Source organism: Triticum dicoccoides, chromosome 7B (assembly GCF_002162155.2).
Source record: "Triticum dicoccoides isolate Atlit2015 ecotype Zavitan chromosome 7B, WEW_v2.0, whole genome shotgun sequence".
NCBI lineage: Eukaryota > Viridiplantae > Streptophyta > Magnoliopsida > Poales > Poaceae > Triticum > Triticum dicoccoides.
The window spans coordinates 177,330,605-177,351,658 of record NC_041393.1 but is presented as its reverse complement, the minus strand read 5'-3'; the positions used below and the strand labels follow the sequence as shown (position 1 = coordinate 177,351,658).

The following is a 21,054-nucleotide window of genomic DNA, read 5'->3' as shown; positions in this document are numbered from 1 at the left end:
GCCACTTCCAAACAAAGCCCCATACCGTGTCAATCCCGAAGAAACCAAGGAGATTCAACGACAAGTACAACAACTCATCGACAACGGTCATGTACGTGAAAGCTTAAGCCCATGTGTCGTTCCCGTTATACTTGTGCCTCAACCCGATGGAAGTTTCCGCTTGTGTTCCGATTGTAGACCCATAAACGCCATTACCGTTCGTTATAGGCATCCCATTCCTCGTTTAGGTGATATGCTTGATGAACTTAGTGGAGCCAACTTTTTCTCAAAAATAGATCTTAAAAGTGGCTATTATCAAATTCGCATTCAAGAAGGTGATGAATGGAAAACCGCTTTCAAAACCAAATTTGGCTTATATGAGTGGTTAGTGATGCCTATGGGTTTGTCGGAGGCACCCGGAATATTCGTGCGTCTTATGCATCATGTGCTTAGACCTTACATTGGAGTCTTCGTTGTGGTTTACTTTGATGATATCCTTGTGTTTAGCAAAACCATGGAAGAGCATATTAATCATGTTAAATCTGTGTTGCAAACTCTTCGCAAGGAACACCTTTATGCAAACTTGAAAAAATGCACTTTTGGCGTTGACAAAGTGGTTTTCTTAGGTTTTGTTGTCTCTTCCAAGGGTGTCCATGTTGATGAAACTAAAATTGAAGCAATTAAAACTTGGCCCCAACCCACCAATTTGCAACAAGTGAGAAGTTTTCTTGGTCTCGCAGGATTTTACCGCCGCTTTGTGAAAAACTTTAGCACAATTGCCGCTCCTTTACATACTTTGAGTAAGAAGAATACTCCTTTTGTTTGGGGATCTTTGCAATCCACCGCTTTTGATGAGCTTAAATCTTTGCTTACTCATGCTCCGATTCTTGCTTTGCCCAACTTCGATAAAACTTTTGAGGTTCATTGTGATGCAAGTGGTACCGGAATTGGCGGAGTTTTGATGCAAGAAAAGCGAGCCATTGCTTATTTTAGTGAAAAACTCTCCGGTGCTCAACTTAATTATCCCATCTATGACAAAGAATTGTATGCTTTAGTGCGTGTGCTACATGTTTGGGAACATTATCTTAGACCTCATGAGTTTGTCATCCATACCGATCATGAAACACTTAAGTACCTAAAAGGTCAAACTAAGTTGAACAAGCGTCATGCCAAATGAAGTGAATTTATTGAATCTTTACCCTATGTGATCAAGTACATTAAGGGTAAGGAAAATGTAGTTGCCGATGCACTTTCACGCATATGCATGCTTGTCACTAAACTTGAGTTGAATGTTATTGGTTTTGAGCATATAAAAGACTTGTATGAGCATGATCCTTCTTTTGCTACTCCTTACGCTAAGTGTTTGATACACACGTCTTGGGAATGATACTACATAAAGGATGATTATCTTATGAGAGCTAACAAACTTTGCATTCCCGAGTCTTCTCTTCGTTTGCTCCTTTTGCAAGAGGCTCATGGAGGTGGACTTATGGGACACTTCGGACGCGACAAGACTTTCGCCACACTCTCCAAGAACTATTTTTGGCCCAAGATGTTTCGTGATGTCTCACGCTTCACCAACCGTTGCTCCACATGTCGCAAAGCTAAGTCTAAAGCTCAATCCCATGGTCTTTACATGCCCCTTCCCATTCCTTACCAACCTTGGGAAGACATTAGCATGGATTTTGTACTTGGTTTGCCTAGAACTCAAAATGTCAAGGATTCCGTCTTTGTTGTTGTGGACAGATTTTCTAAGATGGCACATTTCATTCCTTGCAACAAGATAAACGATGCTTCACATATTGCAAATCTTTTTTATAGGGAAATCTTGCGACTTCATGGATTGCCAAAGACGATCGTCTCCGACCGTGACGTCAAGTTCTTGAGTTACTTTTGGAAGACGCTATGCGCCAAGCTCGGGATCAAGCTCTTGTTCTCATCCGCATACCATCCTCAAACCGACGGCCAGACGGAGGTGACGAACCGAACACTATCCACTCTACTTCGCGTGTTGATCAAGAAGAACATCAAGGAGTGGGAGGCGTGTCTACCCATCGCCGAGTACGCCTACAACCGTGCAAGACATTCGACTACCGGCAAGTCCCCCTTCTAGGTCGTCTACGGCTTCAACCCGTTGTCACCATTGGACATTCTACCTCTTCCTCTACAAGAGCGCACCAACATGGATGCGAGTGCACGGGCAAGCTACATCAAGAAGATGCATGAGGATACAAGACACACCATCGAGCGCCAAGTACAACGACTCGCGTCCAAGCTCAACGTCAACAAGCAACCCAAGACATTCAACATTGGAGACCTCGTGTGGCTACACCTTCGCAAGGACCGCTTCCCCAACGAACGCAAGTCCAAGCTTCTCCCTCGAGCCAACGGACCCTTCAAGGTGCTAGCACGCTACAACGACAACGCCTACAAGATTGAACTCCCACGAGACAAGTATACCGTGAGCGACATCTTCAACGTCAAAGACCTCTTGCCTTTCCATGGTGATGAAGATTTTGATCCGAGGTCAGATCTTTCCCAAGGGAGGGGAGATGATGCGGAGCATCCTTCCATCATCCCCATGGACGCATCTACATCTCCTTCAACACCACGTGGACCCATGACTCGAGCCCGCTCTAAAGCTATCGAAGATAAGGTGAACTCGCTCCTCTCCGAAATCCCTCTTTCTACTCACGAGACATGGCTACTACCTCAAACGGAAACTCTGTGTGTGATCAGGTACATCGCTGAAGAAGAAGCGACAGGCGTCAACTCTCTGCTCAGCCCGGAACCTGCCCGGAACTTCCGGACCCGGAACTTCCGGCCCCCGGAACTTCCGACCTGCCCGGAACTTCCGGCCTCCTTCGACATCGACCACCCTGGACCTGCCAACTTTCTGCTTAGCCCGGAACCTGACCCGGAACTTCCGGCCCCCGGAACCTCCGGCCCTGCCCAGAACTTCCGGCCCCCGGAAGCCAGCCCTGCCTCACCTGTGCCAACTTTCGGCTTAGGCCGGACCCGGCCCGGAACCTCCGGCTCCCGGAACTTCCGGCCTGGCCCGGAACTTCCGGCCCTGCCTGCGCGCAGCCACTTGGGCCGAGGCCTATGTACCCTTTCGCCCCGTAGACTATATATACTCCTTCATCCCGTACGTTTTAGGGTTAGCATTGGATAGCTCATATTTGTGTGAGAGCCTTGCTCATCCACTTGGATACTTCTCCTTGAAGCTCAGGACCTCTTCGGAGAAGATCCCCCAAGCGAATTCAAGACCCCTTTCTAGGGAAGACCACCAAGACCTCCGTACGGAGAAGACCGGTGCCTTTGTATCCTTACCTTTGTTGATTGTGGATCATATGTCTCTCTTTGTGTTCGGTGATCTAGCACTCGTGTGATTGATTCTATGTCGGTTTCGTGATTCTCTCTCGTTCTCCCCGTGATTTCCCCTTTGTGCTTCCGTGTGTTCTTCGTGAATCTCCATAGGACCCTCTCCAAACGTGAAAGGTCGTCCAACTAGGGTTTTGCCCTACATCAACAACTCAGTCTCTTTTCAAACCGATCATCGATACATTACCACTCTTTATTAGTGAGCTTGCGGTGATGAATCGGAATCCCTAAATACGTGAAGGGTAACGTGCCTAATTCACACCCGAACAACTACTTGTAAGTTTCTTGTTCTTCTTTGGCGCGTCCAAAGCAAAACAGCTCACTCTTATTAAAGTTAATCTTCAAACCTGATAGCTGTTCAAAAAGGCAAATCACTAACTTCATGTTTCTGGCCTTGACAAGGTCATGTTCCATGAAAATGATTGTATCATCGGCATATTGAAGAATGGACACCCCATCCTCAACCAGATGTGGGATAAGACCACCTACTTGGCCGTCCTGTTTTGCTCTATTAACAAGAACAACCAACATATCAACCACCACATTAAAAAGGATCGGAGACATCAGATCTCCCTGTCTCAATCCTTTTAGCGTCTGGAAGTACTGACCAATATCGTCATTTACTTTGATGCCAACACTGCCACCTTGTACAAATGATTCGACCTGCTTCCTCCAAGCCTCATTGAATCCTTTCATACGCAAGGCCTGCTGTAAGAATGGCCATTTCACTTTATCGTATGCCTTTTCAAAATCCACTTTTAATACCACCCCATCGAGTTTCTTCGAGTGAAATTCGTGCAAGGTCTCATGAAGAACGACCACTCCCTCGAGAATATGTCATCCTGGCATGAAGGCAGTCTGGGTTGGCTGTACCACAAAATGGGCAATTTGAGTCAAACGGTTTGTGCCAACCTTTGTGAAAATCTTGAAGCTCACATTGAGCAAACATATCGGCCTGAATTGCTCGATGCAAATCACTTCCGCCTTCTTCGGTAACAACGTGATAGTACCAAAGTTAAGCTTAAAAAGCTGAAGGTGGCCATTAAATAGATCCTGGAACATGGGCATCAAGTCGCCTTTAATAATACCCCAACATTTCTTATAAAACTCAGCTGGGAATCCATCTGGACCAGGTGCCTTGTTATTTTCCATTTGGGATATCACATCAAACACATCCTTCTCTGTAAAAGGTGCAGTGAGCACTTCGTTCTCTTCCTCCCCCAGCTGAGGAATGTCGTCCACCATGCTCTCATCGAGGGTGACATAGTTCTCAGCTGGGGCCCCAAAAAGATTTTTATAATAATTGATAATATACAATTTTAGATTTTCATGACCCACTATCGTACCCTCATCTTGTTCAAGTTGAATGATTCTCTTTTTCCTATGTTTCCCATTGGCAATCATATGGAAAAATTGAGTATTGTTATCGCCTTGAACAACCTGGCACACTTTTGCTCTAAGTGCCCATTTCAATTCCTCTTCTCTAAGAAGCTTTGCCAGACTAACATCAGCTTCTCTTTTAGCCACTCGCTCATCCATCTCCAGTGCAGTGCTTTCAGCTTTTATGTCAAGGTCATTGATAACCATTAACAATCGTTCTTTCTCTTTTCTATACGCACCACTATTGTTCTTAGCCCATCCTCGCAAGAATTGTCTAAGATGTCTAATCTTATACTACCATCGATCAATATGTGACTCTCCCCTGTGTTCCTTCACCCATTCCCTTGTGATTAACTCAAGGAAATCCTCTCACTCGAACCACGCCGTTTCAAAAGGGAAAACATTCTTGTTCCCATGGTGAGCCGCCTCACCAGAGTCTCCAAGAAGGGGTGTATGATCAGATATTCCCCTCTGTAACGCCTGCACCATCACTAGCGGGAATTTTTGTTCCCACTCTATACTTGTGAGGACCCTATCAAGTTTTTCATAAGTCGGATTTGGAAGAGTATTAGCCCAAGTAAATTGCCTCCCTGTGAGATCAATCTCTCGCAAGTCTAGGCTTTCAATGATCGCATTAAACATGAAAGACCATCGGCCATCAAAATTGTCATTATTTTTCTCTTCTCGTCTTCTAATAATGTTAAAGTCACCAGCAATGAGAATAGGTAAACTATCATCCCCACAAATCCTAACTAAATCTGCGAGGAAGTCCGGTTTTAGCTCTGGCTGCGCCGCCCCATACACGGCTACTAAAGCCCACCTAAACACATCAGCTTTTGACCGCACATGGAACTTAACTGCAAACTCCCCCCCCCCCAGAATACATCTAATACTTCCAGGGACTCGCAGTTGACACCGAGGAGTATCCCGCCAGATCTTCCCCGAGGTGGCAGACAATGCCAATCAAAGTCAAGACCACCTGAGATCGTTCCAAGAAATTGCGAAGTGAAATTATCCCTACCAGTCTCAAGCAACGCAATAAAATCAAGTTTGTACTCCCGAGAAGCATCCGCCAAAAACCTACGCTTAGCCAAGTCCCTAAGACCTCTGCTATTCCAAAAAATGCCTCTCATGAATCGTCATGAAATTTCTTCTTAAAATTAAGCCTAGCACTTCGCGCACCGCAGAAAGGCCATATACCTTTTTTTGCTGTTTACGCTTTGGTGCCTGAGGGAGGATCATACAGTCCGCAAGAGTAGTATCCTCGTCGAGATCTATAGGTGAAGATAGAGTGGCCGCATGCCCCTCCTCTTCCAAAGTTTCCTCATGTAGAAGGTTCGCAGGAACCAGATCCTCACATAAACCCTCCAATTCACACATACCCAACTTATTAATCTCTCTTTCTTGCATTGGTTTTACAGCCGCTATATTTTTAAGCATATCCATTGCTCTATCTGTCTCTAAATCAAGAAGAAGTAACTACTTCGTGATTGTTATTACCTAAAGAAATACCCAGATTATCCGCCTTATGCATAATATCATTTTCAGAAAAGTGTAAAATAGAACAACTGGTATTTAAAGACAGACCTGTAGAAGACTCCGTGTCGCGGATCTTGGCTAACCGCATGGCACGCCCGAGCTGAAACTCATCCGCATTCGGTTGCCCCTGAATACGCCGGCTGGACCGCCTCCCACCCGACGCCGGATCAGGGATACCCCCAAAGGCCACCACCTCTGGGATAGAAATGTCCATCCCCTGACCGAAACGTGCCATTGGATCAGCCACCTTCGGCCTCGGTTCCTGAGCTGCTCGCACAGAAGGCGCCTCCACAGTCGTCACCTCCTGTGACAACTATGGATAAGCCGTGTCTCCCCGTGGATCCGGAGAGGAAGAAGGCCCAAACCCCGCCACCACAACATTTGCCTCCTGCTATCGTTGCGATGAAGGAGTATGACGCTGATGCGAGATGTCCGGAGCAGCCGCCGCAATGTTGGATAACTCCGCGAACTCCATCGACGAGGGAGGGACTGAGGCCGCCTGCATGGAGTCGCTCCCCCTAGGTGACCTCGGTGCCGCCAAATCGTCACCACCCTCAGAGAAAGAGAACCGGACTGGAGATAGCGGAGGTAATTCCTGCTCAACAGGGTCATCTCTATCCACCCGATCCCCCCACAGGCGCCCAGGTGCCGAGATCGCACCAAAGGACCCGAACCGAAGTCCTGCCGTATGCACCAACATGGGGGCGCGAGTCATGCTCCCCGGAGTCGTGGGTGTAAGGTCCTCATCCTCCAGATCAACTCTGAGAGTCCCAGATGGTGTCACAGTCACATCAAGCACGTCACAGCGAAGCCCCGCCATGGGCGCCACAGAGGAGGTCTTGCCCACTGGGGCCTCAGACACCTAACCCTGCCCTCCAGAAGCAGCAGACTGGTTAACATGCTGATCATGGTCCATAAGATCATCTTGCTTGCCTTCCCCGCCATCAGTCCCACCATCAGTCCCACCATCAGTACCCATGGCATTGTCAGCATCCTGTATCACCGGAACCCCCTCAATCTCAATTCTCGGGTCATAGCTCATACCCTCATAAACCCAACCTAAGAAGCACGGAACCGCATCCACATCTAGAACTCCCACCCTCATACGTGCAATGCCATGCATGCGCGTGAAAGGCATATCGACCTCCAGAGTCTTTCCAATAAGAGATCCCGGGCACCAAGCCTCCAAGAAGTCATTCAGCGGTTCCAGAGGAAGCCCATAAAATCTGACCCAAATCTGAGCAAGCGGCACTCCCACCGGATCATTGCGCTTCCACTCATCAAACTCAAGAATACAAGCACTTCCAGGAACTTTACACATGCCAAACTCATTAATCTTGTCTAGATCAAACTTTGTAGGATAATCAACCTTAAACGTGGTCTCATCAATCCGAATAAGCGCCCACTGAAACGTACTAGAAACCAATCTCTTTAGTTGCAAAATCACTTGGTCCTCCGAAAGACTGCCCTTAGTCACTCTAATGATTCCAGTTCTAGCATTCTCTAGTCGTGGTCTACAGGATCTCATCGTAGGTGTCTCAAAGAACATAAGTTTTTCATCACACACACCATAAAAATTCACCACCGGCTTAGGAGCTGACAAAAGTGGACAACCATCCTCATGGTTCGGTCTCAAACAGATATCACAGAGCTCTGTCGTACAACCTACCGCATAGCGCCCTGGTTCACCACAACGGAAACAATACGCTTTCTCCCTCTTGCATTGACCTTTGCTCATCTTATCATTGTCACCTTTGTCAGAGGCATTCTCCACCGTCGTTGGCACTGCCGGAACAACCACGTTCGCTAGATCCCGAACCACCGCAACTGCCTCCGCAGTAAGCGGCTTAGCTACCGGTGCAACAGCACGGAAGTCGAGGCAGCCGCATTGTCCTCCGCCGACTTTGTAGTCTCAGTAAGCTGCGTCGTGTCACGGCGAGGTGGTGGGTCTCGACGCGGGACACGGGATCCATTCCGGCCAAATCTACCCGTACCACCACGCCCGCCTCTGAAGAAACCTCCCCGGCAAGGCACATATTGTTGAGTACCCGCCGGCCCTTGGACGAAACCTCTAGTCGGGGCGTGGAAAGCACGTCCGCCGGCATCGCCACGACCGGCACCGACCGATGCTCCTCGACCCTCCCCATCGAACTGGCGCGCCGGCGCCCTAAAGCCACCTCCGCCCCGCGACCATCGTCGGTCCCAGAGTTGCCATAGCCGCTGCGACCATAGTGTGTTCCACCGCCACCTCCGGCGGCCCGGCCATAGCCATCCCCACCATCTCTCCCTCTTACATGCATGATTTTAGTTAGATACATTCGACTTTGATAATTTTTATAAAAAATCTTGAACTTATATATACATATGACCTTTCACTGAGTCACTATGTCATATTAGATCATATGACCACAAAATTCCCTAGGATGCGTTGCACTGTGTTTATCTTGCTGGCAAGCTACATGTAGGATCTCAAAATACTAGTCCCTTTGTCTCATAATGTAAGACATTCTTACATTACGGGACATCTTATATTATAAAACGGAGGGAGTAACATAATGTAAGACGATTTTACAGATTTACATTATAGACGATTTTACGTTATAATGTAAGACGTGCGTTAGTTGGTGAGGGATGGACTGCCTGGATGCACTTGGTTCGAAGATTGGTAGATGTTCAATTATCTGACCAACCGGATTTGACGCACTGGAAGTTAGCTACAAAATGGGATATTTATGGTGAAATCTTTCTACATGAATTTGATTAATTCCGGCCCAATCTCAAGATCGTTACATATTTGGAAGGTTAAGGTTCCCTTGCGTATTAAAAATTTCATGTGGTTCGTCCACAAGCAAATAATACTCACCAAGGATAACTTAATAAAGAGGCGATCGGTAGGTAGTTCACGTTGTTGTTTTTGTGATCATGATGAAACAATACAACATCTATTCCTTGAGCGTCCACTCGCCAAATTGCTTTGGAGAACGATTCATATAGCCTTTAACATTAATCCTCCAGTTGACATTGATTCGTTGTTTGGAACGTGGTTAGCTGGGGTTGAGCATATTACTGCATCCCGTATCCGGATTGAAATATGTGCGCTTCTACGGGCTATATGGAACTGTGGGAATGATATGATTTTTAACAAAAAATACACTTTAACTTTCTTGCAGGTCATCTTCAGAGCTACCGCATGGATCCGTACGTGGTTCTTACTCACTTTTATGGACTACGGGGAGCCTTTGGTTACTGTGTGCAACCAATGGAAGATGATAGCACGGGCTATATTCAACCGGTTCGGATGGCGGTCACATAACAGGATAGGAGTCTAGGAAGCTCATCCTTTACATTGTCTTACCGTTGTAATTTTGAGCATGTACTTTTCAAAAAAAAATCGCTCCGCTTGCGAGCCGTAATACATCTATGACTTTGTGCTATTTCAAGAATTTTTAATAAGATGGCTACATGCATCATTATGATGCAGAGGCCAGGGGTACGCCTTCATTTCCAAAAAAAAAAGAACGATCTTACATTATGGGACGTCCTACACTATCCGTTCCATAATTATCCGCCTATAATGTAAAACGTTCTTACATTATAAGATGGAGGGAGTAACATAATGTAAGTTTACTGGACAGAGGGAGTAACATAATGTAAGTTTACTGGACAGAGGGAGTAACATTCAATCCTCTGTACAGCGTCTGCAGATGCTCTGGCTAGCCGCTAGCATGGAACGGATTCGTCCAATTAGTGCAACACGCTCACGCTGTTCCGTATGTTCAAAATCCAAAAAAAAAAAAAATCAGATAGCCGTGCGCACGAAATACATGTATGCATTCTCCGTGCGATCAAAAAATAAGTTTAGGGCAACATGTAATAGACTTTGAGCTGTACTTTCTTGACACACGAATCTGTACAATTTAACAGGCACATGATACTTCTACTCAAACTTTCTGCTAGCGTAGTTTCAGTTCACCTGAATTACACTACGAAGTTGAATAAAAGCGCGCACGTCATGTTAAACTGCAGAACATCACAACGGTCAAAATGCTTGCACATATTGTAAGAAGCCTCGTACAAAGAATGCAACCTTCCTTTCCAGAAATCCAAAATGTTCCAAGAAATCTGACTAAATGGGCAGCTGATCCGTTTATAGCATTGCAATAGCAACCTAGGAGCTGTCCATCATGCTATCAGTCCCAGCCAAGTTGACCACACCGAAGTTACTGCCATCCGGGAGCTTAGCTTCGGTGGCTCCAAATGTGAAATTACTCGGGATGTTATTCGGGCTGACCCGCTCAAAGATGGACCCTGGAGCCTGCTGGTTAAAGATGGGCACCTGGACATCACCAGACGGCTTCGGAAAACCAAATCCAAGAGAAGGGAACGAATCCGTGGGAGCAACATTGGAACTGAAAAGCTTCTGCTCAAACTCAATCAACTGCTGCTGTGCCGCTGTAGAAAAAAGAACGTAAGTAACTTTCTTTAGCCCACCACGAATTTCATACAACTGCCACATAAAGCATGAACCTTTGAAACATGCACATAATTCCAGCCTCCCTCATAATTTTCATGCTATTTGCTACCATGCTTTTTTTCAATTTGATTTGATGTTTCCAACTAGGGCGTAGTACAGCAATGAAGATTTAAGTTCTCCAATTCAGATATTGGAATCAGAGAAGAACAATTACAGCGTAAATTCAACCTTATTTTCTTCTGGTTTCTCGTAATAATTCATCTTGAATGTCAGCAAAAGTTTTGCACAAGTGTAAATTATAGAAGTTACCATCAGCCAGTTGCACTTGTGGCCTCCGTTCTTTCACCCACTGAAAACATTGTGCAAGTCGCCAGCCTCTGGACTTCATCAAGAAGGCTACTACAAATGCAGCTGACCTGATCAATGTGTTTTTGAATGCATTAATCAAAGATGTCCTAGCAATGTCAAAAACAATGACTGCTAAAGAGAACTAATGTTATACGTACACACCTACTTTTCCCTGACATGCAATGGACTAGCACTCGTGCTTTATCCCTCTCGCATTGTTCTGAAGTTGAAAACAACAAAATGAGTACGTATAGGATGTACTTATTGACTGAGCACCAGATAAACCTATGTTAAATATGGGATGCTAGGCAGACTGGGAGATTAAGAGTGAAGAATGTTTTATGCTAAAAGAGAGTGAATGACTGCCACAAAAAACAAATGTCAATCTTGCAGGATAGAACAATGGAAATGGTAAGCATCATTTGTGCCTATTTGTTGCAGGCTGGCGACTAGAAGAACAGCACCATACCTAGGAATTGGATTGCATCATCAAACTGCAAAGTCTTGTCGTCTTGAAGGCAGTGGTAAGTGAAAGAGTTCCGGTAAAGGTTTTGGCATAAGGGTACAGTCTGTCAGGTAGAGAGCATTGTAAAATATCATTTCAGTTTCAAAGAGAGCAAGAATATTTGAGAAGTTTCAGACTGACATGTGACACATGTTTAAACAAAAGAAGATCAGGCAAAGTCAGTTAGTAAGGGTTTTACCACTGCACAGTCCACCAGTGACACAGCCAGGCAAAGAGCTGGTAAGATATCATTCCTTCTTCAAACAGAACAACAATATTTGCAATGTTTCAGATGACACATCTAAGCGATGGAGGACCAGTCCAAGGTAAGATATCAGCTAGCTGGTCCGCATTTGCCTAGTTATCAACTTATCATTGACCTATTAACAAATCTCAGCAAGACATCGATGTACAACTAAATCCAACTGTAGTGTCTATCATAACCACAAGTTACCATTCCAATACTTATTAACCTGGCATGTTCACAAACCACACATATATATATCGCGAGCAAAGAAATCATGGCTAAAGATGCTATCTAAAAACAGAATCGCAGGATCTACAATGCTCCTCCACCTCCCTCTCTGTCCTCACCCATTCTCTTCCACTTGTATCTGTTAGAGTAGTATATATAGCCATGTAGCCTTTTGTCTTTACCCCATTGTATAAGGGGTTTTCTGCATATTTCCTGCACCTGTACATGTATATATACTGGCCTATGGCCCCATGGGAATACAAGTTGCATATTTCCTAATATGGTATTAGAGCATTAGGTTTTTTTTTCGCACGCGCAACTCGTGCTCTCCAATCCAATCTCATCTCGCACGCCGCTGCCTTCTCCCACCGACCGTCGCTGTCTTCCCTGTGGATGTGCTGCGCCTGCCGGTCAACGCCCCTGCATACCCCGTGCAGGTGGCTCGTTGCGTGCCTGCTGCAGTTCGCGTGCTCCTGCATACACAAGCACGTGGCCCCCTGCTGCTGCACCCAAGTGCTTTGTGCGGCTCCACTCCATCCGCCGATTGGTCATCCGCTACTGCTGCTGCTCCACCCAATCCGCTGCACCAGCCGTCCACGACTGCCTTTGGTCTGAATCGGCGCTACCTCGTCCTCTTTCGGCGTTTCCTCTGGCCGGCTCTCACGCCCGGATCTGCTGATTCGATCTACTGGATTGGTCATCTGCTGCTTCCGACCAGTGTAAAAAAAATAAAATAATAACTATGGTGTCTTCCGCACTCTCCGGTGATTTTTGACGGTGTTTTCGGTGTTCCCTACACTGATCCCGTCTCGCACATGTGCCTTTCCTCGGTGCTTGGTGCTCGTCCGTCTGTGCAGTCGTCCTGTATGGCGACTTCCGCAGATGGTGATGGTCGTTCTACACCGTTCTCTCCAGACGGTCTTGGTAGTCGCTCTTCCATGACTCCTCCTACGACCTCTGGATATGGTGATTGTCGCTCTACACCAACTCCTACCGCAACTGTCACAGGTGAATGTCGCTCTTCTCCGACACCTCTCGTGACTTTCACCAGCTGTGCTGGTACATATGACTCCATCGACCGCGCCTCGCACATGCGCCTTCCCTTGGCGCTTGGTGCTTGTCTACATGCGGACTCGTCTCCTCCACCGGCCTTTGCCGACGCTACTGGTCATGTTACACCGCCTCCTCTGGCGGCTTCCACAGGTGGTGGTGGCCGCTCCTCTCCCGGTGCTACTACGTCGCCTACTTCAGCTCTCTACTTCACCGAGCAGGAGATTGTGGGACTTCGTGGCCTGCTGACCGCCTCTGGCTCTTCATTGTCGGGTACATCTACAACGACCTCTTCAGTTGAGCCACTGACTGAGCAGGAGATTAGGCGCCTTCGGCGGTTGCTAGCTGCATACTCTGGTTCTTCACCGACGGGTTCTGTTGGTTCTGCTACTGACTCCTCTGGCATTGTGAGACCACCTTCTACACAGTCAGGTACATCTCCATGGATTCTTGATACTGTAGCATCTTTTCATATGACTCATGATTCATCCACCTTGTCTTCTATTCGTGCTCTTGATTCTCCTGTTCATGTTCTTACTGCTGATGGTACCTCCCTCCCGGTTCATAGTCGAGGCATTCTTGGCACTTCATCTTTTCATGTTCATGATGTAGCTCATGTTCCTCGACTTACCATGCAGCTCCTTTCTGGTGGTCAGATTGTTGACTCGGGTTGTCGGGTCATTCTAGACTGACTCTTGTTCTGTTCTGGACCGTCACACTGGTGCTCTCCTTGGTGCTGGCCCTCGGCGCCGTGACTCTCAGGGACTTTGGGAGCTTGACTGGCTTCACCTTCCCTCTGCTGCTACCACCGCCAATCTCTCTGCCTCTGTGGCCTTGTCTACCAGCTCTTTTCAGCAATGGCATCATCACCTTGGTCATTTGTGTGGCTCTCGTCTCTCCTCTTTAGTTCGACGCGGCCTTCATGGATCCGTCTCCGGCGGTGTGTCTTTAGACTGTCAGGGTTGCCGTCTGGGTAAACAGATCCAGTTACCTTATCCTCATAGCGAGACCATGTCTCAGCGTCCTTTCGATCTTGTTCACTCTGATGTTTGGGGTCCAGCTCCCTTTGTCTCGAAGGGAGGTCATCGCTACTATATTATCTTTATAGATGATTTCTCTCGACACACATGGATATATTTTATGTCTTCTCGTAGTGAGGTCTTATCTATCTATAAGCGTTTTGCTGCCATGGTTCACACTCAATTCTCTACGCCTATTCGGGTGTTCCGTGCTGACTCTGCTGGAGAGTATATCTCCAAGATGTTGCGTGGAGTTCTTGCCGAGCAGGGTACTCTTGCTCAGTTCTCTTGTCCTGGTGCTCATGCTCAGAATGGCGTGGCTGAGCGCAAGCATCGTCACCTTCTTGAGACGGCTCGTGCGTTGATGATCGCCGCCTCTCTTCCGCCTCACTTTTGGGCTGAGGCCGTCTTCACTTCCACCTATCTCATCAACCTCCAGCCGTCCACTGCTCTGCAGGGTGGTGTTCCTGATTACTCGACACTTCGTTTGTTCGGTTGTGTTTGTTATGTTCTTCTAGCCCCTCGTGAACGCACCAAACTGTCCGCTCGGTCTGTTGAGTGTGTCTTCTTAGGCTATAGTGATGAGCATAAGGGCTATCGTTGTTGGGATCCTATTGGTCGTCGGATGCGTATTTCTCGGGATGTGACTTTTGATGAGTCTCGTCCCTTCTATCCGCGCCCATCTTCCTCGACCTTTTCAGTGGAGGATATATCTTTCCTCACTTTTCCCGACACACCTATCACTCCCGTTCAGCCCTTGTCTATCCGCCGTGCTATCCCTGCTTCTTCGCCTATTATCGATTCGCCGTCACCATCACCCAGGTTTCCTCACCTCGCATGTCACCGGATTCTTCACCTTCATCCCCGGTCTACCACGGCGATTCCTCCTCGTATTCTTCCATCTTTTCTCAGTATTATACTCGTCGTTCGCGTCCTGTGGATGCGTCTACTGATGTGCCATCTTCCTCTTCTCAGACTAGTTATGGCTTACGTCCTCGTCCGCTTCCGCCTGTTGATCGTCTTGGTTTTCCAAGTGCTGGTGCTGCTGTTCTAGAGCCGACTTCTTATCGTCAAGCTGTTGTTCATCCCGAATGGCAGTTTGCGATGGCAGAGGAGCTTGCTGCTCTTGAGCGCACCGGCACATGGGACCTTGTTTCTCTTCCTCCCGGTGTTCGTCCCATCACTTGTAAGTGGGTCTACAAGGTTAAGACTCGCTCTGATGGATCTCTTGAGCACTACAAAGCTCGCCTTGTGGCTCGTGGCTTTCAACAGGAGCATGGTCGTAATTATGATGAGACTTTTGCTCCCATGGCCCATATGACCACTATTCGCACACTTCTTGCCATGGCCTCTATTCATCATCGGTCCGTGTCTCAGCTTGATGTTAAGAATGCCTTTCTTAATGGTGAGCTGCGTGAGGAGGTTTACATGCAACCCCCACCTGGGTATTCTGTTCCTGATGGCATGGTCTGTCGTCTTCGTCGCTCTCTCTATGGCCTTAAGCAAGCCCCTCGCGCCTGGTTTGAGCGTTTTGCCTCTATGGTGACTGCCGCTGGTTTTTCAGCTAGTGCTCATGATCCAGCGTTGTTTGTCCACCTTTCAGCTCGTGGTCGGACTCTTCTTCTTCTCTATGTCGATGATATGATCATCACTGGCGACGACCCCGAGTATATTGCCTTTGTGAAGGCCCGTCGTAGTGAGCAGTTTCTTATGTCTGATCTTGGCCCTCTTCGGTACTTTCTTGGGATAGAAGTCTCTTCTACCTTTGATGGCTTTTTTATTTCCCAGGAAAAGTATATCCAGGATCTCCTTACTTGTGTTGCGCTTACTAATGAGCGCATTGTTGAGACTACCATGGAGCTCAATGTTCATCTCCATGATACTGATGGTGACCCCTTGTCTGATCCGGCGCGTTATCGTCATCTTGTTGGGAGTCTTGTCTATCTAGTTGTCACTCGTCCGGATATCTCTTATCCAATCCATATTTTAAGTCAGTTCGTCTCTGCTCCCACTTCGGTTCACTACAGTCACCTTCTCCGTGTTCTCCGATATCTTCGGGGCACGATCTCTCACCGCCTGTTTTTCCTCGCTCCAGTTCATTACAGCTTCAGGCCTTTTCGGATGCTACGTGGGCTAGTGATCCCTCGGATCGCTGCTCACTTTCTGCTTACTGTGTATTCCTTGGTGGTTCTCTCATTGCCTGGAAGACGAAGAAACAGACCGCAATTTCCCGTTCGAGTGCAGAGGCTGAGTTGCGAGCTATGACTCTTTTGACGGCAGAGGTGACTTGGTTACGGTGGTTGCTTCAGGATTTTGGTGTTTCTGTCACTACACCTACTCTACTATGTCTGACAGTACAGGTGCTATTAGCATTGCGCGTGACCGTGTGAAGCATGAGCTCACCAAGCATATTGGTGTTAATGCTTTTTATGTGCACGCTGGTGTGCAGGATCAGGTCATTGCTCTTCAGTATGTGCCTTCTGAGTTACAGTTGGCGGATTTCTTTACAACGGCCCAGAACATGGCTTCTATCACTCCAAACTCAGTGTTGTTCATCCACCATGAGTTTGAGGGGGGTGTTAGAGTAGTATATATAGCCATGTAGCATTATGTCTTTACCCCATTGTATAAGGGGTTTTCTGCATATTTCCTGCACCTGTACATGTATATATACTGGCCTATGGCCCCATAGGAATACAAGTTGCATATTTCCTAACAGTATCCTCCACCTCCTCCGATTCAAAATCTCCACAACTACATCACGCCCTGCCAGTTCAGTTGCCCTTCCACACGGCCAATGTATGTGCGACATGGCGAAGGCGATCACACTGGGCAAGGAGAGTTGTTCTTGTATAAAATGTAGGTATCTTGGACACCTCTATTATTATTTGAAATTACGCTATGCATACCCACCCAAATACACCTTCACATGGGTCATAAAAAAGGAGTATTGTTTGAAATTATGGTCTGCATACTCACCCAAATACACCTTCATGTGGGTCCTAAAAAGAGGAGATACAAATAAAATATCTCCCGCTCTCTCTGCCAAACATTATGTTGTCATTTTCTCTCTCATCTGCCTGCTTCATTTCATCTTACCTCACCTTCGCAATCCGACAAACCCTCAGCGTCTCTAGTCGTTCGTGTACAAGGCAGCAGTTGTTGCCTTCATGAACTATGGGCTCTAGAGCGCTAGGTTTAAGCTACAGGAAATCTCACAAAAACATTGGAAATATGCACCCCTGAAATTCACAGATCCAACTAAACTCTTTGCAGCACGCCGGTGATGTATATGTAGACTGTATAAGCAGAGGAAGCAACACACATGAACATTTCTGAACATTTGCCTCCCATTTCTGAACAGTTGGAGAAACCAAGGGCAACTCCAACGCGCCTACGCATTCTGCCCGCGTGCGTTCGTTTGGGTCGAAACGGACACAAACTGTGGCCCAACGCGCCGACGCAAACGGACGACCGTCCGCTTTTTGTCTGCACATGACCAATTTCAGGCTCAAATTTTAGCCGGGTTCGTGTCGGCACGGACGCGCGCGACGCCCATCCTTGTCCTCCCCCTGGCCCGCCAGTCGGTGGCACATTGGCCATTCTTCCCCTCTCCCATCCACAGCCAAGACACCCGGCCAGCCCGCCCTCGCCCAGTTCCGACCTGTTGGACGCTGCCCAGGCCGCCGCCCGCACCCACAATACAGCACGCCGCACCCGACGACCGCTCTTGTCGGCGTTGGTGGCCTGTTTTCACCGCCGTCGTAGCACCCCCTCGACCACGCCACACCCCTCGGCTCCGCCACAGCCAGCAACGCTCCAAGCCCGGCGTTCTCGCTCGACGTTCGCCACCACGGTCGCCTCCACACCGACAGGCCTACTGCCTGGTCTAGGAGAGGCGCGGGGCTCTTCACCAGCCGGCTTCTTCAACCATGCCCGCAAGGTGTTCGATGTTTCGCCCGCAAGGTACAAATGGATAGTAACGATGAATACTTTTCCAACAACTTCATTTGTGATTCGAACGATCCGCCATCGAACGATGAGGAGTTTGTGGTTGCTACTTTGGTCGTCCATGACCACATTGCTAGGCAGTTGCTGATGTTTAGGGGCCTAATCATGGGCCATGCTCCAGCATTGAATCGCAACAGAGAGAGCGGCCATTGCCTACTCTATGAAGACTACTTCCAAGTCCTCTTCCCCACTCTTCAAACACAAGCTATTCTGACGCCGCTTCCAGATGGCTAGACATGTGGTGTACGATTATTATTACATATGCAAGGAGGATGCCCTCGGAAAAGTTGGCTTCTCCTCTTATCAAAAATGCACTACAGCTATTCGGATGCTTGCATACGGAATACCCTGTGATCTTATTGATGAGTATGCCCACATGAGTGAGTCCACGTGACTAGAATCCATGTACGGGTTCTGCAAGGCTGTGGTGTCAGTGTTTGGCCCAGAGTACTTGAGAGAGCCAACTGCTACGGATACAGCCCGGTTGTTGGCGATCAAGGCAGATAGAGGCTTTCCAGGGATGCTTGGTAGCATAGATTGTATGCACTGGAAGTGGAAGAACTGACCATCTGCTTGACAGGGGCAGTATAAGGGCCATGTGAAAGCTTGCACTATCACAGGTCGTGGCTTCACAAGATCTTTGGATTTGGCACTCTTTTTTCGGCATGGCCATCTATCACAATAACACAAACGTGTTTCGGCGTTCTCTGGTGTTCGGAAGGCTTGCAGAAGGCAACTGCCCAGAGGTCAATGTTGAGATCAATGGCCACCACTACAACAAAGGATACTACTACCTGGCTGATGGTATCTATCCTTAGTGGACTACTCTTGTGAAGACAATCCCCAACCCGATAGGAGAGAAGAGGCGGAGATTTTGCCCAAGCACAAGAGATTGCTAGGAAGGATGTGGAGTGTGCTTTTGGTGTTCTTCAATTTCAATGGGGCATCGTTCGGTATCCTGCTAGAAGTCGTGGGAGGTGATGACTGCTTGTGTGATCATTCAACATGATCACAGAGGATGAGCGGGAAGATGAATTCTTCGATCAGGGGTTTCAATTTCAGGGTGAAAATGTTGTGCCTGAGCATGGAGGAGCGGCAATGTTCGCACAGTTCACCCAATTTCATCATGAGATGCGTGATTGGGCAACTCACATTCAACTACAAAATGATTTGGTTGAGCATATGTGGGCTCACCTTGGCGACCAATAGAAGTATCGGCTCTTTTCTTTCAAATGTATTTGTGACAACTCAAATTTCATTTGGTTTGTAAACTATGAGATTTTTATTTGATTGTAAAACTACCATAATTTTATTTGGTTACGAATTATGTGAACTTTAGGCAAAGTTTTTGATGTGTATGCAAAAAAGGTGCAAAAATATGGGCCGCGCGAACAAAAATGTGTCGGCCCGTTGGCCTCACTGACCACCCAAACAAGAACGGGGCGGGCACCGCCCAAAACACCGATCCAAACGGACAAAAAAGGGACAAAATCCGCATCTCGGCGCGTTGGAGTTGCCCTAAATAGCTACTCCCTCCGTACCTAAATACTCCCTCCGTTCCTAAATATTTGTCTTTTTGAGATTTCAAATGGACTACCACATGCGGATGTATGTAGACATATTTTAGAGTGTAGGTTCACTCATTTTACTCCGTATGTAGTCACTTGTTGAAATCTCTAGAAAGACAATTATTTAGGAACGGAGGTAGTATAAGTCTTTGTAGAGATTTCACTATGAACCACATACGGATGTATCTAGATGCATTTTAGAGTATAGATTCACTCATTTTGCTCCGTATGTGGTTCATAGTGAAATCTCTTCAAAGACTTATATTTAGGAACGGAGGGAGTAGAACACTAAACGTTGCCCCCATATTGTCACGCCATCACTGTCAGTTTACTGTGGAAAAGCTTTGACAAAACGAACATTCAATCAATTCCTCACGCTATAATCCTATTCTTGTTGCGAAAGTCCTACATCGTGAATCGAGTCCGGAGCAACCAAACCCGATCGAAAAGAAGCAGAAATCTACCATTCCCGAACCCAACCGCACGGTCCAGCGCAGGAAATGGAAAGCCATGCATCCATCCATCCATCCATGTAAGCTTAATGAGCAGAAGATCGCATACGTTGAGGATGTGGGAGATGCCGATGGTCTTGAGGAGCTCGGAGCGGGAGGCGTTGTCGTAGCTGCCGAGGAAGAGGAAGTCCTTGAGTATCTCCGAGGGGAACGCCGACTCCTGCCGCGGCGCCGCCGCCGCCCCGGCGGGCCCCAGCGCCGGCGGGCGGTGGCCGCACACCCCGCACGGCTCCCCCTCCTCGTACTTGTGGTAGTGCCCGCAGATCCCGCACGGGTTCTCCCGCTCCCGCTTCCTCATCCCCTCCCCTCCTCTCCTCGCCGGCGATCGAATCGGGGGGATTCTGCTCGGGGAGTGATCGAATCGGGGTGGCGTGGAGGAGGAGCTGGATGGAAGAGAGGGGCGCTTCCGTTTCCTATTTTTAATTTCTGGAAGATCTTTTGTGGATTTTGTTTACTGGTAGTAGATCGGATCGGTTGGGCGGGCGGGCGCCCATAGAAACAGACGGGTCAAAGCTAGGTGGCGTGGCGAGGCGACGGAGGAACCTGGATCATTCCTGAGGATCAAGGGCGGAGATCGCGTCGAAGTTGTTCGAGGTTTTGGTAAGCGCTGCGCCGACGGTGACCGGTGATCTCTGTCATGTACAGTATTTTTCACAGGGATCCTACCGTAATAGAGGTGCAAATTGGTGAAACTAGGGGCGTGTTTAATTACAGTAGTGAACAGTAGCTGCATTGCATACACATCTCAACCCAGCCTAGTTAATTAAAAACAGCACCAAATGCGTCATCTGCAAGTTGTTTGGTTGCCTA

General features: G+C 47.7%; 1 protein-coding gene across 1 annotated transcript; it reads right to left on the bottom strand.

Moving 5' to 3' along the window:
* Positions 1–10,092: 10,092 nt before the first annotated feature.
* LOC119336814 (protein-tyrosine-phosphatase IBR5-like) lies at positions 10,093–20,788 on the bottom strand. Its single transcript, XM_037608894.1, has 5 exons — positions 20,294–20,788; positions 11,574–11,673; positions 11,267–11,324; positions 11,066–11,172; positions 10,093–10,734 (listed from the first exon to the last, which is right to left on the bottom strand). Exons 1-5 carry the CDS (start codon positions 20,540–20,542, stop codon positions 10,451–10,453), a joined length of 798 nt encoding a protein of 265 aa, XP_037464791.1. The 5' UTR covers positions 20,543–20,788; the 3' UTR covers positions 10,093–10,450.
* Between the last annotated feature and the right edge of the window lie 266 nt (positions 20,789–21,054).

Excerpts from the sequence above, each read along its gene's own strand:
- LOC119336814 (XM_037608894.1), bottom strand. The coding sequence starts at position 20,542 with ATGAGGAAGCGGGAGCGGGAGAACCCGTGCGGGATCTGCGGGCACTAC. Across the intron at positions 11,674-20,293 it reads GCATCTCCCACATCCTCAAC|ACTGTACCCTTATGCCAAAA; the intron begins GTATGCGATCTT and ends TCTACCTGACAG. Across the intron at positions 10,735-11,065 it reads ACAAGTGCAACTGGCTGATG|CGGCACAGCAGCAGTTGATT; the intron begins GTAACTTCTATA and ends TTTTTTCTACAG.